This window comes from Dipodomys merriami, unplaced genomic scaffold (assembly GCF_024711535.1).
Source record: "Dipodomys merriami isolate MVZ:Mamm:240054 unplaced genomic scaffold, mDipMer1.0.p SCAF_2, whole genome shotgun sequence".
In the NCBI taxonomy this organism is placed as follows: Eukaryota; Metazoa; Chordata; class Mammalia; order Rodentia; family Heteromyidae; genus Dipodomys; species Dipodomys merriami.
The window spans coordinates 72713536-72733306 of NW_027203381.1; the positions used below are offsets into that span (position 1 = coordinate 72713536).

Sequence of the window (19771 nt, forward strand, 5' to 3'; positions counted from 1 at the left end):
TTCCTCCTGTATAACTAGTGCATGCTAATTAAAAGGGGAGGAGAAAAAGGAGAAGAAGAAGATAAAAAGGACAAGGAGGTAGAGGGAGAGGAGGAGGAGTAGGAAAAGGAGGAAGAAGAAGAGAAAGAAAAGATGGAAGAAGATGATAGGAGGAGAAGGAGGAGGAGGAGGAGGAGGAGGAAGAAAAGGAGGAAGAGAAGGAGGAGGAGGAGGAGGAAGAGGAGGCGGCCTCTGCCAGAATGGGCATATGGAGCCACCCAATTGTAATGAAAGCCTGACAGTCTCAGGCAGCCTGACATTGCCTGGCAGGTGTCTCATGTTGGGTGTGCATGGCCTTTGCTCCATCCCTATAGGGACTGCTCTTGGAACAGCCTGACCTTGGCTGAGAGCTGAGCTGAGCCCTTGAGAAGCTGCACTAATAGGCACTAATCACTCTTTCTACTTCATCACCAAACCAAGTTGGCAGAGGGAGCTGAGCAGCACATCATCATGTCTGCGATATACTGTAAATAACTTTTCGTCAATTAGTTTTACTTCTACATTAGTTTTAGTCATGTCATAGAATTCAAGTACTACAACGCATTCTTTAACAGACTTTTCAGTGTTCCATCTACCTGCTGGTTTAATTACTCCTTCACGCTTCCCTCACTAAGAAACAGCTTACACTAATAATCCATGGGAGTCAGTTACTTATCTCAGCTCCTGTATTGGCCCTCTAGGGGGTCTTACTCAGAGGCTCAGATCTACATTGTCTCTACCTGGAGTTAAGCTAACACACATTTTATTTATTTATTTTCTTTTTCTTCATTTCTTCTCTTCTCTACCTGTACCCTTTTACCAGAGCTTTTGTACCTACTAAGGTCACCTCCCAAATAAACTACTACCACTCAAATACTTGCCCCAAGGTGTACTTTGAGAATTCAAACTAAGATGCTGAAAAGGGAAAACAGTTCTTCTGAATATCACCTCCTTACATTTGTGAATCATAATTACTTTCTAGTACATGTGCATCTGACATGACCATCCCCAAGCTCACTGATTTCACATGACTTAAAGACATTTGTGAGTTCACATGCACATGGTTTACTCACCATCATTGTACACAGAGCTATCACTTATGGAATACTAAGTGCCAGGTACAAGTGATCAGCCATGGAAAACTCTTGGATATTCTTTGTCTAATTGTATGTCTAGATGAGTGAAAAGAATCAATGAGGAGGCTAGAGGAAGCTTGTCTATCTTTTGTAAATGAACTCCATCTCCTAATGTGAAGAGAAATGACATTATTTTTATTTGTTTGTTTGTTTTATCTGATGTGGGGCTTGAATTCAGAGCCTGGACATTGTCCTTGAACTTTTTTGTTTAAGGCTAGTACTCTACCACACTGAGCCACTACTCCACTTCCAATTTTTCTGGTGATAAATTGAAGATAAGAATCATACACTTTCCTACCTGGGCTGGCTTTGAACCATAATCCTCAGCAGCCTCCTGAGTAGCTACGATTAGTGGAATGAGCCACCAATGCCTAGCTGTCATTCTCCCCCACCCTTTTTTTTCCCAAGGAATCTTTGCTCATTCCTTTATTGTTTTGTCTTCTTTTCTAGATACCACATCTCTTGAAGAAAACTATACTTGGCTAGTTTCCACTAGTCATGATGCTTTCCAAATTTTAAAAGAGAATGAAAGTCTGCTGTGTGAAGTCCTCCTGAAAAAGTTTGGCTGTGTCTCTACCCTGTTCTTTCCAGCTCTGGAAGGAAACAGCAAATCTCTTGTTGAGCCAGTCTTCAGAAAAAGGCTGGTCCCTAGACTGGAGTTATCTGTTTGGAAGGATGACCTCACCAAACATGTGGTTGACGCTGTGGTGAATGCAGCCAATGAAGATCTTCTCCATGTGGGAGGCCTGGCAGGGGCCCTGGAGAGAGCTGGTGGCCCTGACATCCGGGAGGAGAGCAGAAGATTTGTGACCACCCATGGTAAAATACCAGTTGGTATGATAGCTGTTACTGGAGCAGGGAAGCTTCCCTGCAAAATGATTATCCATGCTGTGGGGCCTCAGTGGCACATTCTGGGTCCAGAGATATCTATGGAGAAGCTACAAACTGCTATTATAAATATTCTGAACTATGTCAACTATAAAAAACCATCCATTAGAACAATAGCTATTCCAGCTCTGGGCTCTGGAATTTATCAAGTTCCTGTGGACTTGTGTACACGTATCATTTTAGAAACAATCTACTTTTATTTACAAAAGCATCAAGTCGTGGGTCATTTGCAAGAAATTCACCTGGTGAGCAACGAGGAGCGTACTGTTGCTGCTTTCAAAGCTGCTTCAGAATTTGTCCTAGGGGAGAATGAGCGGGACCTCTGCAAGAGTCAAGAAACCACTCCTCCTTTCAATACGAAACTCCAGCTTGTCCAGGGCCACATTGAACAGCAGAAGGTAAATATTTGCTTCTGTTTTCCAGCTCTGCTCAAGGGGATCTGGAATGGTTTACTATGTATTGAGAGATTTTAGAGTATATAGGATCTAAAACTGTGTAGGCAGCACTTCGTTGGTGTTAAACATGTGGGCTTCACAGCCTGGCCATCTGGATTTGAATATCAGTGTTGCCATGGTTTTTTGCTTTTTTTTTTTTAACTCACTACTTAGGTTTTCCTTTCCCCCTTTTTTTGCGTTCATTCTTCCTTCTCTGCTCCTTGAAGATATAAGCAACCTCCTTATCACTTAGCAAGGCTGGTACTCTATCACTTGAGCCACAGCTCCACTTTCACTTTTTTGGTAGTTAATTGGATAAGAGTCTCTTTCCTGCTTGGGTTGCCTTGAATCTCTAGCCTGAGAGCTCAGCTTCCTGAGTATCTAGGATCACAGGTGTTAGGTACCAATCCCTTATCCACTGTTGGCCTTCTTATAAACGTTTCTTTTCATCCTAAATAAAGTCATACAATGAGAAATGTGTTTACGGAAAGAACAGAAGACCACATATCCGGGTCTTCATTATCTCAGGGTGTGTTAACTTGACAGAGTCCCCACATCCCAGAAAATGGATTTATCAGATATCCAATTGATATGGCTCAACCAGACCAACTTAAGATGAAGTAGAATTTATATTCACATACTCATTATTCAACTTAAGATGAAGTAGAATTTATATTCACATACTCATTATTTTCCAGTTCCAAATTGAAGTGAATAAATGAGTCCTCAGAAGATTGAAATCCTTGTGTTTACTAGTATTTCATGATGTTAAGGGTCTAGGCAGAACTGGGTATCTATAAACGAAAATGGACAGCTATTTGACATATCTTGCATATCTATCTTTCACCAGACATTGTATCTCAGAATAAGGAACAACTTATTCTGAAATATCTCTTATTATCTCATGGTTGCTATCTCTCAGACCAGGTGTTGTTCACTGGCAGACAGAGCTGGTGGAACACCACTGCCAAATTCATATCATTTGACTCTACTTTTCTGCGCTCCTTGCAGATTATCATCTAATTGCTATGAACATAGTCTTTCTTCAAAGTCATTGCTAGTGATTTATAGTTTTCCTTTACATTCTGTTCAAAAGTCTTGTCTAATTCTTTCTAATCCCACAACCCATTCTGTTTTTAAATTACCTTCTAGAGAAATTTTTAATCCAAGTGTATGGCAGCTCTTTATCAGCAGATGTTTCTTTATCAGCAGATGATATTACCTTATTTGTTTTATTTTCAAGTTTTTGAATGGAGAGGACAAGGAAATACCATGTAACTAAACATGGGAAGAACAAAGGCTTTTTGCTCTGGAAACAGTAGCTACAAATACAAGTTATGAAGAACATTCCCCATAGATTAAGAAACTTCATTGTTAAAGTTCAGATGGGAAGCAAATTTAATACCTCATTAATAACCATATGTCCACTAAATTAAACACTGACAACTCTGTTAGTCTTGAACAAGGAATAGACAGGAGAAAGTGGTTCTAAACTATAGGAAATATGATTGCAAATAGTCACTACAAGTGCTTACTGAGTGCTTACTGTGTGTCAGGTATAATTTTAAATACTTTGCAGGAACTAACTCATATAAAACAAACCATTCATTCTATCTATATAGTTTGATGAATGTAGAACATTTAAAGATGAATTTGTATTTGAAGTTCCTCTCTAATCCAGGCCTAACATAATAGTGCCTATAGTAAACAGGACATTAATATCTGTTACTATATTTTTACCTAGTTATATAAATTCTTTTTCATATTAGACTTTGTTTTTTCCTTATCTCTCCTGTACTTGTTTCCCTTAGATATTGAGATTGTGCAATTGCTGTTCACTAGAACTTTTCTACCACCTGTTTTAGATGCAGAGAGAGGGAGGCTGTCAACATCAGCAAACTCAAGTGTGGTGTGTACAGGTAGAAGTAGGTAGATTTTGGTGGCAATGATGATAAGCCCTACTTATGACTCTTTTTGTGTTTTTCTTACTATAGGCTTTCAAAGCTGAAATGACAAAATTCAACTCACACAATCCCAATGATAACAATGGTAAGAGATCCACAGGTCTAAAAGTACAGTTTGCTACAATAGGCACATTTTGCTCTTGATCATCTCAACTAATAGAAGAGAAATGAATAAGTAAAGCCAAAAGAAATTCATTGTGCTCCTGCTAGGATATTATCAACCTGCTTTCTTCCTTAACTATGATTCTACTCTTGCTCAGTCTAATTCCATGATACCAACAGGGAATGCTAGATTGTAGTAGATAATCTACAGCATGAGTAGTTCATTCACAAATGGCTGTCTAGAGTTTTTTCCCCATTTGGTAATTCTGCACCAGGCATGATTTTCACACCTCTAATCCTAGCACATAGATAGAAGGATTGTGAGTTTAAGGCTAGTATGGATATATACTGTGACCCGAGAGAGAGCAAGAGAGAGAGAGAGAGAGAGAGAGAGAGAGAGAGAGAGAGAGAGAGAGAGAGGGAGAGGGAGAGGGAGAGGGAGAGGGAGAAGGAGAGGGAGAGGGAGAGGGAGAGGGAGAGGGAGAGGGAGAGGGAGAGAGAGAGAGAGAGAGAGAGAGAGAGAGAGAGAGAGAGAGAGAGAGAGAGAGAGAGAGAGAGAGAGAGACCCAGAAAGTTTGTCCTCCAAAAGCTGTCTAAGCTAGTCCATACTTTCTGCTCCAAACACTTATTGATAATTATACAAAATGCATTTTGGTAATACCAGATAAACAGGTTAACCCATTGCTACTCAAATCAGAGTAATCACTGGGATCACCTTAACAAACAGAGAAAGATGGACAGAGAGAAAGGAGAAATCATATAGGCCCCAGATCTAAAGATTTTGATTAATAAACTCTGGCTGTAGGCCAAGCAGACCTTGTTATGAAAGCTCTCTAGTCAGTTTTGCAGCTGGGCTATATTTGGGATCCTTGGATAAACTTGTCCTGGTAGGTGTGGTGGTGAAGGATTAGCTATAACTCGTAATTCCATTCTTTTGATGGAAATTGAATGGACAGAGATGGAATATTCAATGGCTCAGTGATAGTGGAAATGAAGAAAAGGGAATTCTAGGAGTTCTGGTTTGATACTGAGCCTCTTAAGAGTCTATCTCTTTGTTTACAAAATAATGATTATAGCTAGGTGCTGCTAACTTACACCTGTAATCTAGCTACTGATGAGGCTAAGATCTGAGGATAATAGATCCAAGCCAACCTGGGCAGAAAAATCTGTAGGGCTGGTATCTCTACTTAACCAGCAAAAAAGCCAGAAGTGGAGGTGTGGCTCAAGAGGTATAGCACCATCCTTGTGCAAAAAGTTAAGTTCAAATCCCAGTACCAGTACAAAAAAAAAAAGGAAGGAAAATGATGACTATAACAGATTTTTATGAGGATAATTAGAGATAGATGTGAAGATTCTGTAAATTACAAAACATTAAACAAATGCAAGGGGACAAATAATGAATTAGAAGATGAACAAGCCTTCCTCCAGATAGACCAGGAGGAGACAGTCCCTCTGAAAGAGGGCTCAAAAATGGCTTTATGAACTAGAAGTGGAGCTGTGGCTCAAGCAGAGGAGCACTAGCCTTGCACAAAAAAGTTCGGGGTCAGCACCCAGCCCCTACTTCAAGCTTGAAGACTAGCATATATTTGTTTCTAAGTATGTGCGTATGTGTGTGTGCACATGGACACACACACACACACACACACACACACACACACACACACACAAAATGACTTTAGCTGGGTGCTGGTGGACTCACACCTGTAATACTAGCTACTCTGGACGCTGAGATCTGAGGAGCAAGGTTCAAAGCCAGCCCAGGCAGGAAAGTCTGTGAGACTCTTATCATCAATTAATCACAGAAAAAGCCACAAGTAATGCTATGGATCAAGTGGAAGAGTGCTAGCCTTGAGCAAAAAAATGAGCTCAGGGATAGTGTCCAGGTCCAGAGTTCAAGCCCCAGGACAGGCAAAAAAATGAAACAAACAAAAGAATGGCTTTATGAGCAGGGTGCCAGAGGCTTATGTTTGTAATTCTAGCTATTCAAGAGACTGAGATCTAAGGATCCCAGTTTGGAGTCAGCCAGGGCAGTAAAGTTCTTGAGACTCATCCAATTAACTTGCAAAAAGCAGGAAGTGGAGCTGTGGCTCAAGTGGTAGAGTACTGCCACTGAGCAAAAAAGCTAAAGGACAGTGCCCAGCCCCAGTAACAGCACAAGAAAGAGAAGAAAGAGAAAGGAAAAGAAGAGAAAAGCTTTATGGATTAGAATGGTTTTAAATTAGGCGTTAGGATAATAAAGGTTTTCAATGGTCAGTGGCAGAGGGGAGGCACCCAAAGTGAAGAAAACCCACAGGAGAACACAAATGCAGTATATATTTGGGGAACCTCAATACAGGCTATCAAGATAGAGGAGTAGTTTCAGGTGGGCCTAATATAGAAAAGGAACATAGGAAACTTCACTTATAATTAATCTAAAGTGTGGATGCAAGTCACTATTTCAACAATTCTTGAGTACATCTGTTAGTTCACATAGGGCAATAATCAACATCCATAACAACTGATGATGATTTTCTCATCAAGAAAAAGTTAACTAGTTAGAAAGGCAGACATATGTTTTCATTAGAAAGATTTAATATATAATTAAAGGTAAATTTAATTCTGGTGCTTAGAAGATTATCGTTTTGTGATCTGAACAATATAGCTATCTAGAAGAATAAGTCTTCTTAATAATGACAGATTAATACATTGTTTTTGTTTAAAAAAATAATGCTGGGTGCCAGTGGCTCATGCCTGTAACACTAGCTACTCAGGAGGCTGAGATCTGAAGATTGTGGTTCAAAGCCAGCCCAGGCAGGAAAGTTTGTGAGACGCTTATCACCAAAAGGCCAGAAATGGTACTGTGACTCAAAGTGGTAAAGCACTATGCTCAAGCATAATATAGCTCTGGGACAGCACCCAGGCCCTGAGTTCAAGCCCCAGGGCAGGTGCATGCATGCGCACGTGCACACACACACACACACACACACACACACACACACACACACACACACACACACACACACACACACACACACACTATATAAACTCCTAGGGAAGGGAATATAGTTTTTTATTTTCTCCTAAAAAGTAATGTAAAACACAATTAAAATATCTTTGTCATTTCTGTTGTTGAGAACATCCACTTTTCTTTTACTTTGAGTGAGGCCTTTGTTTCCCACTTACTTCTAGTTCTGTCCTAATGATTTTTCCTAGTTCCTAACACTACTCAGCTACAACATTGGGAGAAAGATGCTAGCTACCCAATTGTCCCACACCACATCTGCTAATTTTATAACTAACACTAACAAGTTTTATAGCAGTGGTTACTTAAGGATTTTTTTGAGTTTCCACTGACTTTCTTCGTTTAAATAATAGACTTGTAAGGATTGAATAAAATAATGCACATATATTGAACCAATGCCTAGAGCTTTAGCGATCAACTTACTTTTTTTTCCTCCTCAAAATATATTTCCTAGATTCCTCCATGCAAAGCTCATTTCTTTTTATTTATTACTATAATAATATTCCATTGTTGAGGGATATTTGGTTCTTTTCAGGGAATTTTTTTTTTTTGCTATGCCCAACAGTATGTCAAGTTTCTTGTATACTTTTCTTGTTAAACTAGTGGTTAGTGGAATTATAGATATTTTTCCTTTTGTTATACTTTGATAATTTTCTAGTTTTCCAATAATAAGCATATTAGGTTTGGGGCTTTTTTTGTCTGAGACCAGGATTTAAACTCTTGATCCAACACTTCTGCTCTTTGGCTGATGCTCTACCACCCAAGCCAGGCCTGCAACCTCTAAACATGTTAGTTTTATAATCAGAAATTCTTTTTTTTTTAATTGTATTTTATTTTATTTGAGAACATACTGTACAGGGGGGCTACAATTACATGGGCAGGATAATGCATACATTTCTTACCAAATATAATCAGAAATTCTTGGTGGTTGCTTTTATTTTTTAAAAAGTCTTTCCAAGATATTTGATTTTCAAACCTATTAGAAGATATTAAAGACACTTAGCAGGAAAAAGTTCAATATCCTAGTTGAGATCAGAAGATGAACTCCCCTGTGGGTTGACAGATGCTAGCAGGAGCCAGATATGATGAGGCCAGCCCCTTCTAAGCTAAATTTTGTATTCCTAAGATAAAATGTCCCTATGTGTTTCCTGTATATCTAGTGCACCTTCTAGAGATATGTATTTAAAAGCAGGGTTGTTACTGTTGGCAATGATGACAATATTCTTGGGCAAATAGTGGCCAGAGTGGTTTGTTCTGCGTTATTTAAAAACTCACTACCTTTCCATGTTACTTACAATGGTCCTATCAGTCTTCCAGTGGACCACAGAGGAGCAAAGAATAAATGGCCTTGAAGCTGGATCGCCTACTGTCAATCTGATGGGAGCCACCAAAGAAAAGATGCAAGAGGCTGAAGCATGGATCAAAAGGTTACTGACTTTCCAGGACCACTACATCATTGAGAATAATCATATTCTCTACCTTGGGAAAAAAGAACATGAAAAACTGGCTCTGCTCCAGAAAACCACAAGTGTCTCCATCAAAGAACCTATCCTTATAGGAAAGACATATTTGGAAATTAAAGGAGACCGATCTAACCTCATGAAGGTGGTTATGAAAGTTGAATGTATGTTGTGTGATGTTCAGGAGGAAGTGGTAAGAAAAAATGAGAAAGCCCTTTATAGCTTTTTAGGTGAGTAACTTCTTACTAAGTTAAAAAGTTAACTCTCTCAATTGTTCCTTCTTTGTGATGTGTGGAGAAGAGGTAAAATGGGAAAGAAGAAAGCAAACCATTCTAACTGTGTTAAGTCACTAAGGTTTTTTGTCCCCTTGTGTGTGGCTTGAACTGACGGCCTGGGGCCTGTCTTTGAACTTATTTTTCCTCAGTGTTAGCACTCTACTACTGACCCACAGCTCCATTTCCAGCTTCTTGGTGTTTAATTGGAGATAAGAGTCTCATGAACTTTCCAACCCAAGCTGGCTTTAGACCTGCACAATCCTTAGTCCTCAGCCTGTTGGGGGCTACAGACATAAGCCACTGGTATCCAGTTTAGGTCATTGAGTGGTAGAGTGCTAGCCCTACCACTGTATGCCAGCCCTGGCACTTGAACTCAGGGTCTGGCATACACACAGAAAAAAGTTTATCCCTAATTCTGTAAATTAAGCATTCAAATGTAGATAATTCTACTTGATTATTTCTTGTATTGAATTTTATTATACCTTTTTATTGCTGGCAGCATTAGGATCCATAAAACAAACTTTGTTCTTTCTTTTCTTCTTGCCTCCCTCCCTTCTTCCCTCCTTCCTTCTTTCCCTCACTCCTGTCCTCTTTTCCTTCCTTCCACAGACTTGCTAGGTAGCTCTTCAGGTTGGCTTTGAACTTTCAGTCCTGTCTCAGCCTCCCTAGTGCTGGGATTATAAGTGTGTACCACCATGCCTAGCCAGCATCCCCAACATTTCTTTGAACTCTGTCACCAATTAATGTATTTGTTAGTTCTGTAACATAGCTCCTTTCAAAGGATAATAAGGGGATTAGGACCCAGAGAAATCATTTTAATAGATCCCTAGTGCTAACTGGGAAACTGTGTCATCTAAACCCCATCCTAGGGAAACAGCTCAAATGATAGAGTACCTTCGTACAAAGGGGTGGTTCTGAGTTCAAATGTTAGTAATGCTGAGACACAAAAATAACTATACCATTGGTGGTAGTGCACCCTAAAATACTATGACTCAGGAGGCTGAGGCAGGATTTTTTTTGTGAGTTTGAGGCCAGCTTGGGTTACATAGTAAGTTCCAGACCAGTCTGAGCTAATTGTCTTAAAAAAAATCAGCCAGGTGCTAGTGGCTCATAAGTATAATCCTAGCTACTCAGGAGCCTTGAGATCTGAGCATCATGATTCAAAACTAGCCGGGGCAGAAAAGTCTGTGAGACTCTTATCTCTAACTAAATATTTTTAATAAACTGGAAGTTGAGCTGTGGTTCAAGTAGAGTTCGAGCCTGAATGCATAAAGCTCAAAGACAGCACCTAGGCCCTGAGTTCAATCCCCAAGTCCAACACAAAAACAAACAAACAAGCCAAACACACACACACAAAAAGTGACACCTGGAAGAGAAGATTATTTCATGTATTCATATATGTGTCAAACTGTGTAAATGGTATAAACAGATGGACATTGTCCTTGCTCAGAGTCTAATTGGGGATATTGACAAATGATCTAGTGAGCTATGGACACAGGGGGTAAAAGTAAAATGGACACAAAGGTGAGGCACTTCTCATGGATTTGGGAAGTCTGGAGAAAGGTCATTGACAACATAAGAGATGTTATGAATGAAGAATTTAATTGTCTGTGGTAAATAACCAGGCAATGAAAGAAAATCTTAAGAAATAACACTAGAACTCAGATCCAGTGGCTCACACTTGTAACCAATCCCAGATACTTGGGGAGCAGAGAATGGGAGGATTGTGGTTCCAGGCTAGACTGTACAGAAAAGTCCCTAAGAATGTGCTCCATGGAGGGAAGCTGACAGCACATGTCTGTGATCCAGAGAAAATGGGAAGCCTAAAAGTAGGCAGATCAAGAATAGTGCTTGCATCTAGGTGGAAAGCAAGACTACCTCAAAAGGTAACCAGTGAGAACAGAGCTGGAGACACTGCTCTTTTGATCCTTGCTAGTGAATGCTTCTGACTGAAGTTTATGGGACTTTGGGTCCCCCGTGTCCAGTACAATGGCTGGCATGTATGAGAAGCTTGAATTCAAAGAATTGGATTCTAATCTTATACTTTGTAAATGTGAGGTCTTAGTCTCCAGACTTAATTTACAGTCTCTTCCTTGAAGTTTTGAGATTTTGGAGCTCCTCTATCATGGAGCTCCTTTTCTTCGTCTTCGTCTTCGTCTTCGTCTTCGTCTTCTTCTTCTTCTTCTTCTTCTTCTTCTTCTTCTTCTTCTTCTTCTTCTTCTTCTTCTTCTTCTTCTTCTTCTTCTTCTTCTTCTTCCTCCTCCTCCTCTTCTTCCTCCTCTTCTTCCTCCTCTTCTTCCTCCTCTTCTTCCTCCTCCTCTTCTTCTTCTTCTTCTTCTTCTTCTTCTTCTTCTTCTTCTTCTTCTTCTTCTTCTTCTTCTTCTTCTTCTTCTTCTTCTTCTTCTTCTTCATCTTCCTCTTCTTCCTCTTCCTCTTCTTCCTCTTCCTCTTCCTCCTCCTCCTCCTCCTCCTCCTCCTCCTCCTCCTCCTCCTCCTTTTCCTCCTCCATCTGCTTCCTTTTCCTCTTCCTCTTCTTCCTCTCTTTCCTCTCCTTCTTTCTCTTCATCTTCTTCTCCTCCTCCACATTCTCCTCCTCCTCCTCCTCTTCCTCCTCCTCCTCCTCCTCCTCCTCCTCCTCCTCCTCCTCCTCCTCTTCCTCCTCCTCCTCCTCCTCCTCCACCTCCTTCTTCTTTTTGTGCTAGTCCTAGGACTTAAACTCAGAGCCTGGGTCCTGTCCCAGAGCTTTTAGGCTTGAGAGTAGTGCTCTATCACTTTGGATCACAGTACCATTTCTGGCTTTTTAGTAGTTAATTGGAGATAAGAGTCTCACAAACTTTCCTGCCTGGGCTGGCTTTGAACTGCAATTCTAAAAGCTCAGCCTAGTGAGTAGCTAGGATTACAAGCATGAGCCATAGGGACCTGGCTAAGTGATCCTTTCCTTGCAAGCACAACTTGCTTTTTAGTGAATTACTCTGGTCACCTGATTTTCATGGTAAACTTATTCAATTAGATAATATACCAGGGATTGGGCCATTTCAATATATTTAGTCTTAAGCCAAACTGAAAATAAACTGAGATAAATCAAGCTTTTAAAAATTTATTTATCTATTTATTTATTTATTGTTTCCATTTGTTTACCTGTATAAGGAGCTCACGTGCATCAAAACAAGTTGTCTATTCTGTTTTTAAAAGGAAACGGAGAGGCTGGAATGTGACTCAGTGGTAGAGTGTTTTCCTTGCAAGCATGAGGCCCTGGGTTTGATTCCTCAGCTCCACATAAGCAGAAAAAGCCAGAAGTGGCACTGTGGCTCAAGTGGCAGAGCTCTAGCCTGAGCTGAAGAGCTGAGGAACAGCGCCCAGGCCCAGAGTTCAGGCCCCACAACTGGCAAAAAAAAAAAAAAAAAAAAAAAAAAAAAGGAAAGGGAGAAGAAGAAAGGAAGGAGAAAGAGAGGAGGAAATAGAAAGAAGGCACAAAAGGGAGGAAGATTTAATCTTCAAATTTTATCTTTCTTGCTTGGGTGGTGAATGAGTGATACTTGTTCCCAGTCTTTTGCCTTGTCTTTTCAGAGAGCAATGGTGAAAGCCAGATTTCTAATCTTATCTTTGCTTACTAGCTTTTTGAATTATTGGACAAGTGACTTAATTTGTCAGAACTTTAATTTCCTTATTTATAAAGTTGGGTTAATTATTTCAATAATGGTGTTGTGACGATCAAATGAAGTAGAGAAATGAAATCTCCTTGAAAACTTTGAAGTGTTACATTAATGTCCTACTGTTTTCTATCATTCAGGTTTTCTTAACAATCTTTTTGCTGGGCTGGGAAGGTGGCTCAGTGGTAGAGTGCTTCCCTTGCATGCATGAGGCCCTGGGTTCCATTCCTCAGCACCACATAAGCAAAAAGAAAAAAGCCGGAAGTGGCGCTGTGGCTCAAGTGGTAGAGCGCTAGCCTTGAGCTGAAGAGCTGAGGGACAGCGCCCAGGCCCAGAGTTCAGGCCCCACTACCGGACCCAAAAAACAACAACAACAACAAAACAAACAAACAAAAACAATCTTTTTGCTGATAGCTATCCTGACCAGAAATACAAATAATTCTAACCAGTTTCACAATCTTATATCCTTCACAGTACTGATCCTGCAAGGAGGAATGTAATTAATGCTTGTTTTCTCTCGCATCCTTTGGCTTCTTAATCCAAACTATCGAAGGACAAGTTTTTTAACCCCTTCATTTTATTCTATGACTTATTTTTGTTGTAGTTCTTGTATATCCTAAACAATCTGAGGCATTTGCTTTAAATGGGCTAGTCCTCTAAGTTTCTAGAATTCATTTTATTAATTTTGTTTTTTAATTTTTATTAGCATAAATTAATTGTACAAATGGCTTCATTATGATATGCAGAACATGTATATAATTTACTTTCATCAAGTTGACCTCATCTAGATTACTCTTCCTTAATCCCTTCCATTTCCCCTCCTTTTATGCAGTTTTTGGTGGGTTTTATTATGCTATTTTCATACATATATGTAATGTTTCTGTAATATTCACTCTGTCACCTTTTATTTTCTCACTCCCCCTACTGTTTTATAGTCTAGTCATATTGCTTTAAGTCTAGTTTCCACAGATGAGCAACAGGATGTGATATAATGTCTATCTGAACTTGGCTTATCTCACTTAACATGATGATCCCTAGATACATCCACTTTACTGTAAAGACAATTTAATTTCACTTTTCTTTATGGCTAAATAAATGGAATAAATGTAGAACATTTTCTTATCCTAGCATTGGCTGTTCGGCACGTAAGCAGGTTCCATGCCTTGGCTATTGTTAATAGTGATGCTATAAACGTGGGTGTTCAGTTATTTCTATTGTATATTGACTTACACTTATTGCATGTTGACTGTATTGTATGTTGAGTTATATTCATTTAGATACATGCCCAAGAATTAAATTTCCTTAAATTTCTTTACAAGCTTTTTTTCTTGATACAGTGCATTGAGACACAGTTTTATCTTACTCATTTTTAGGACAATGGACTGGTCAGCATCCCAAACTACAAAATGAAAAGATAGAAAAGATCTTATATCTTCGATATCTAGTGCCTTCATGTCCAGAACATCAACGTGAAAAGAAGATATTTGAAAAATGTGGTTTGCAAGTTATAAAGGTAAAATCTAATTAAGAAGAGAATTTGGCTCATGTTGCTATTCATTAACTTGGTCTGTAGACAATAGAAAAGCTCACCTGACAGTGACTCAGCTAACTGCTCTGTGCCCTGGAATCCCAGGAGTAAGACTGGCAGGAAGGCAAGCATGAGGGTATAGTTGGAATTAGGAGGTAGAAATGATATCAGAACATACAAAATGTAGATTAAAGATCCATTTAAGGTGAGTGATCTGCCCATCTTTGAGCAAAATAAAAGAAAGTAGAAAACATATTAGTATAGCATGTCTTATGCTGTATTATAACTGCACTTGGGTTTGAACTCAGGGCCTTGAATTTACCAGGCAGGTAATCTACCCAAGCCATTTCCCTAGACTTTGTTTACCTATTTTTGCGTCTCAATAAACCCTGAGCTTTAACAAGGCAGATACTATATCTGTATTATTGACCATTATATCACCAGTGCCTCTGACATAGAGATCGTCAGTGAATGTTTATGAAATAAATATATTAAAGCAGCAGCAGAGGGTTTTAAGAAGACAAAAAATAGTCCGATTAGATGATTATGAGTATGAGAGTATGCCATGTAGTTTTATATGAAAAGCAAATGGCATGCAAAATAGGATGCACAAAAGTGACTCTTTTTGAGGTAGAACAGAGGTGATTTAAATTGCTTTTTTAAAAGTTTTTATTATCTTTAAGTAGTTGTACAAGTAGGTGCCATTAACATTAGCTAGGTGCTATTTAACAAAGTAGTTTATAAACACTAAGTATCTTGATCAGTGTCATCCTTCAACGTTCTCACCCTCCTTTGACTTACTCCTTCCCTTACTTTTCTTTTTTCTTTTCTTTTCTTTTTCTTTTTCTTCCTTTTTTTTTTTTTTTTTTTTTGTGTGGTCATAGGGCTTGAACTCTGGGCCTGGGTGTTGTCCCTGGGCTCTTTAGTTCAAGGCGAGTGCTCTACCACTTGAGCCACAGCACCACTTTCGGTTTTCTAGTGGTTTATTGGAGATAAAAGTCTCATGGACTTTCCTGCCTGGGCTGGCTTTGAACTTTGATCCTCAGCTCTCAGACTCCTGAGTAGCTAGGATTACAGGTGTGAGCCACCGGTGCCTGGCCTTCCCTTACTTTTCTAATTTTTGTGGCAAATACAATGAATTCTTGATTGTGTTCTCCCTCTTCCCAGCCCCCTTCATTCACTTATCCCTTTCCATTTAGCTCCATCCCCTCCCCTTCTTGCATATACCCATTTCTTTGTGTTGACCTAATCTATCTATCTTTCCTTCCTTATTCCCTCCCTTCCTCCCTCCCTTCCTCCCTCTCTTCGTTCCTTCCTTCCTTCCTTCCTTCCTTCCTTCCTTCCTTCCTTCCTTCCTTCCTTCCTTCCTCCCTTCCTCCCTTCCTCCCTTCCTCTCTTCCTTCCTTCCTTCTGTCAGTCATGGAGCTTGAACTATGGACCTGGGCACTGTCCTTGAGCTCTTCATCTCAAGGCTAGCATTCTACCACTTGAGCCACTGCACCACTTCCAGTGTTCTGATAGTTTCTTGGAGATAAGAGTCGCATGGACTTTCCTGCCCAGGCTGGCTTTGAACCATGATCCTCAGATCTTAGCCTCCTGAGTAGCTAGGATTACAGGCATGAGCCACCAGCACCTGGCTTTGACCTAATCTTTCTCAAAAAAAAAAAAAGTATACTATTTAAGTTCTCTCTAGAGTCTATTATACTTCAGTTAATTCATCCAGTTTCTTGTCCTCCCCCCCCCCACCTTGGTCATAGGTGGAGGAGTTACAAAATCCATTACTCATGGCTGCCTACCAAGAGAAGAAGAAAATTATGGAAGTGAGAACCCAGCAATCACCTGTGTGCCTCAGGGCATTCCAGCAAGTTCCATACCAGTTCCTTGATGCTGTGTGCAGAGTTGGCTTTCACAGATTCTATACTGCATCCTATAGTAGGTGTCAGTCCATCATCCTCAGGGCTTCCCAATGTGGGTGTTGGCAAGCACTCATTCAGGTAGCAGGTGGCTTGCAATTAAAAACATCTCTTGCTGTAGAGAGGGAATCATTGTAATTGGACTATAGAAATGATGTGTTTTGGAAAGGGTTGTTTTGATCCTTTATATCTCTTTGTTGATGGGTTTTACATTGATGAATGCAGAAGCAGTGGGATCCATGGTTCACTGTTTTTTCTCATCTCTGTTTCTGTGTCCTATTTGCAGCTTTTATTATTATGGTCATTGTTGTTATTGCTATTATTGGTTTACTTATCTCAACATCACTGAGCCATCCTAATCCCTTAATTAAAAGATATTTTCCTGAAGTTAAGACAATCCACATTTTCTCTTTCATCTTCTTTCTCTCATGTAGTCTACTAGTGAATGAATTAGATATCATGTGGCAGGTGAAGTAAATAGTATCTCAAGATCCTTCCCAGCCATGGGAGTTCTATATGAAGCTTCCTCAACTCAGTGGTATAAAAATGTTAGATACATTATTGCTATGTTGTGCCTTTTCCTCTCTCCATGGGAGACTAACAACTTGAGTAATACTCATGGAGAGATGCCTACCTATGCTTTTGCTTGGCTCATTAAATATGCAGCCCTTTATCTTTACCTTTTAATTTCTACAAAGCAAAGGTTCTGGAAATTATCTTTATGCCAGGTAAAAATTGAGCATAGATAATTTCTGGGTATGTGATAGATAAATGACTCCTCATAAGAAAGTCTTTTGAGTGAAACCAAAAAGACTGTCTTTTTCTCTCATGTCTATAATTGAGGGTTTCTCTCTCTCTCTCTCTCTCTCTCTGTTACTCTGTTACTCTGTGTGTGTGTGTGTGTGTGTGTGTGTGTGTGTGTGTGTGTGTGTGTGTGTGTGTGTGTGTGTGTGTGTGTGTGTGTGTGTGTGTGTGTGTGTGTGTGTGTGTGTGTGTGTGTTAGTACTGAAGTTTGATCTCAAGGCCTGGATGCTGTCCCTTAACTTTATATCTCAAGGCTGGCACTCTACTTCTTGAACCACATCTCTTCTTTCAGCTTTTGGATAGTTAATTGGAAATAAGAGTCTCTCCCACTTTTTCCGCCTGGCTGGCCTCGAACCTTAATCCTCAGATCTCAGCCTCCTTAGTACCTAGGGTTACAGGAGTGAGCCACAGGTACCTGGCTTATTTTCAGTTCCTTAACTGGCTTCTCTGCATCCCTACTTTTACTTAAAATATTCTCTCCAAGATTGTCACTATTTTCCTAATCTGGTAAATGCCCTCTTTCATTCCCAAGCCCAGAATTTTCTGCCCACTATCTATACACATTCTTCTTCTCCAGACATCCAAGGCATTTATTATCCTCTCAAGAAAACAGTCCCACACACTTATTCAGTCTCTTTATCAGCCTTAAGTTCAGACATTCTCTGTTAAAGCATAAAAGCAAAGGATCACCCTTATATACTCATTACATAATGACACTTAAAGGGCAGAAACACTGCCAAGAGAACTCCTATATTGAAGGATTATTAAGGGATGAGCATGGCTCAGATAGGACACAGAAGCAGAAATGCAGCAGTCCTTGCCATGTGCTGCTGGATGCTAGGAGCAGGGAGGACTCTTTGCTCTGGGAGTGGATTGAGTGGATACTTATTTGCACTCCAGAAAGAAAATGTTCTTTATGTATTGTGATTTTTGACCATTTCAAGGCTGACTGCCTACTAGTGGGCTCAGAACTGCCTTAACTGCATAGATGAGAGAATGAAGATTGCAGAGCCGGGTAGTGATTCCTTTTTCCCTGGGAATTCCTCTAGTTTTTCTGAGATTTCTATTTTTCTGCTTGTCTTGACTCTGAGGGCACTCTTGAATAAAGTGAATTCCTTCTCAAAAATTTTAAGAGCTCTAGTCACATTTCCTCAGATTCTTTTCTAATAGAAGAAGAACTTTTGTGCTGAAGTGAGAAAATTGCTCTTGGTTTAGTTTTGCTTTATTCCCTCGTCTCTCATTTATGGTAAGACCTTTTATTGTGTGCCAGTCCTAGGGTTTGAACTCAGGGCTGCTTGAGCCACAGCTCCACTTCTGGCTTTTTGATAGTTAAAGATGTGAATCTCCTGGACTTTCTGCCTAGGCTGGGTTTGAACCTTGATTCTCAGATCTAAGCCTCCTAAGCAGTTAGGATTACAGGTGTGAGCCACCAGTGTCTGGCTCAAGAACTCCATTTTCATGTGAAAAAAAAAATCCTTCCAGTTTTAGCCTTTACCTCAAAAGGCCCTTTCCTTCACAGGAACTCTGAAAGCCATAATTTCAAGATTATATTTTCTCTGTGAATATATATATATATACATATATATATATATAAACACACACATTCTAAACTTTTTTTGCCCTTGAGGTAATAGGTAGCAACAAAGCAATGGAGAAGGAAGATCAAGAAGACACTCTTGAGAAGGAAAATTCTTTTATTTTTCTTTTTTTTAAAGCAGTCCTAGAGCTGGGAAGGTGGCTCAGTGGTAGAGTGCTTGCCTTGCATGCTTGAGGCCCTGGGTTCGATTCCTCAGCACCACATAACCAGAAAAGGCCAGAAGAGGTGCTGTGGCTCAAGTGGTAGAGTGCTAGCCTTGAGCTGAAGAGCTGAGGGACAGCGCCCAGGCCCAGAGTTCAAGCCCCACAACCGGTCCCAACAAAACAAAACAAACAAAAAAGCAGTCCTAACCTTGGATGCCTTCTGCTTGTTGAGCAAACGCTCTACTACTGAGCCACATCCCCAGCTTTTTTTGTGCTCTTTAGTTTTGAGGTTAGTCTCACTTCCTCCCAGATATACATCTGGACTACAGTCTGCCTGTTTTAGGCTTTCTTTAGTAACTGGGATGACATGCATGTGTCACCACTCCTAGCTTCTTCTGTTGAGACATTTTCAAGAACTTTTCTGTCCAAGGTAACCTGGAGCTGTGATCCTCCTGATCTTGATCTCCCACATAGTTAGATGACAGGCACATGTTGCCATGCCCAGCTATGGATCAAGGAACTTGTCTTTTTTGCTTGTCTGGCCTCAAACCATGATCCTCTGGCGATCAGCCTCCCAAATAGGATTGTAAGGCAACAGTTCCTGTCAAGAAGGAAAATCTTGGGCTGGGAATGTGACTTAGTGGTAGAGTGCTTGCCTAGCATGCATGAAGCACTGTGTTCCATTCCTCAGTACCACATAAACAGAAAAAGCTGGACGTGGTTCTGTGGCTGAAGTGGTAAAGTGCTAGCATAGAGCAAAATAAGGTTGAGGACAGTGCCCAGGACCTGAGTTCAAGCCCCAGGACTGGCAAAAAAAAAGGAAAATCTTTTTCCCTCAAAATATTACTTTGTATTGTA

The 19771-nt window shown here is 40.1% G+C and overlaps 1 protein-coding gene across 2 annotated transcripts in view; it reads left to right on the top strand.

Annotated features, from left to right (window-relative positions):
• The window catches only part of Parp9 (poly(ADP-ribose) polymerase family member 9), a 30236-nt gene that overhangs the window by 8030 nt on the left and 2435 nt on the right, over nt 1–19771 (top strand). For both annotated transcript variants that reach the window (XM_070030079.1, XM_070030081.1), the window contains exons 4-8: nt 1605–2440; nt 4471–4525; nt 8853–9233; nt 14302–14441; nt 16214–16388. In XM_070030079.1, the coding sequence (XP_069886180.1) occupies nt 1605–2440; nt 4471–4525; nt 8853–9233; nt 14302–14441; nt 16214–16388 (1587 nt within the window). The remainder of the gene's footprint in view (nt 1–1604; nt 2441–4470; nt 4526–8852; nt 9234–14301; nt 14442–16213; nt 16389–19771) is intronic.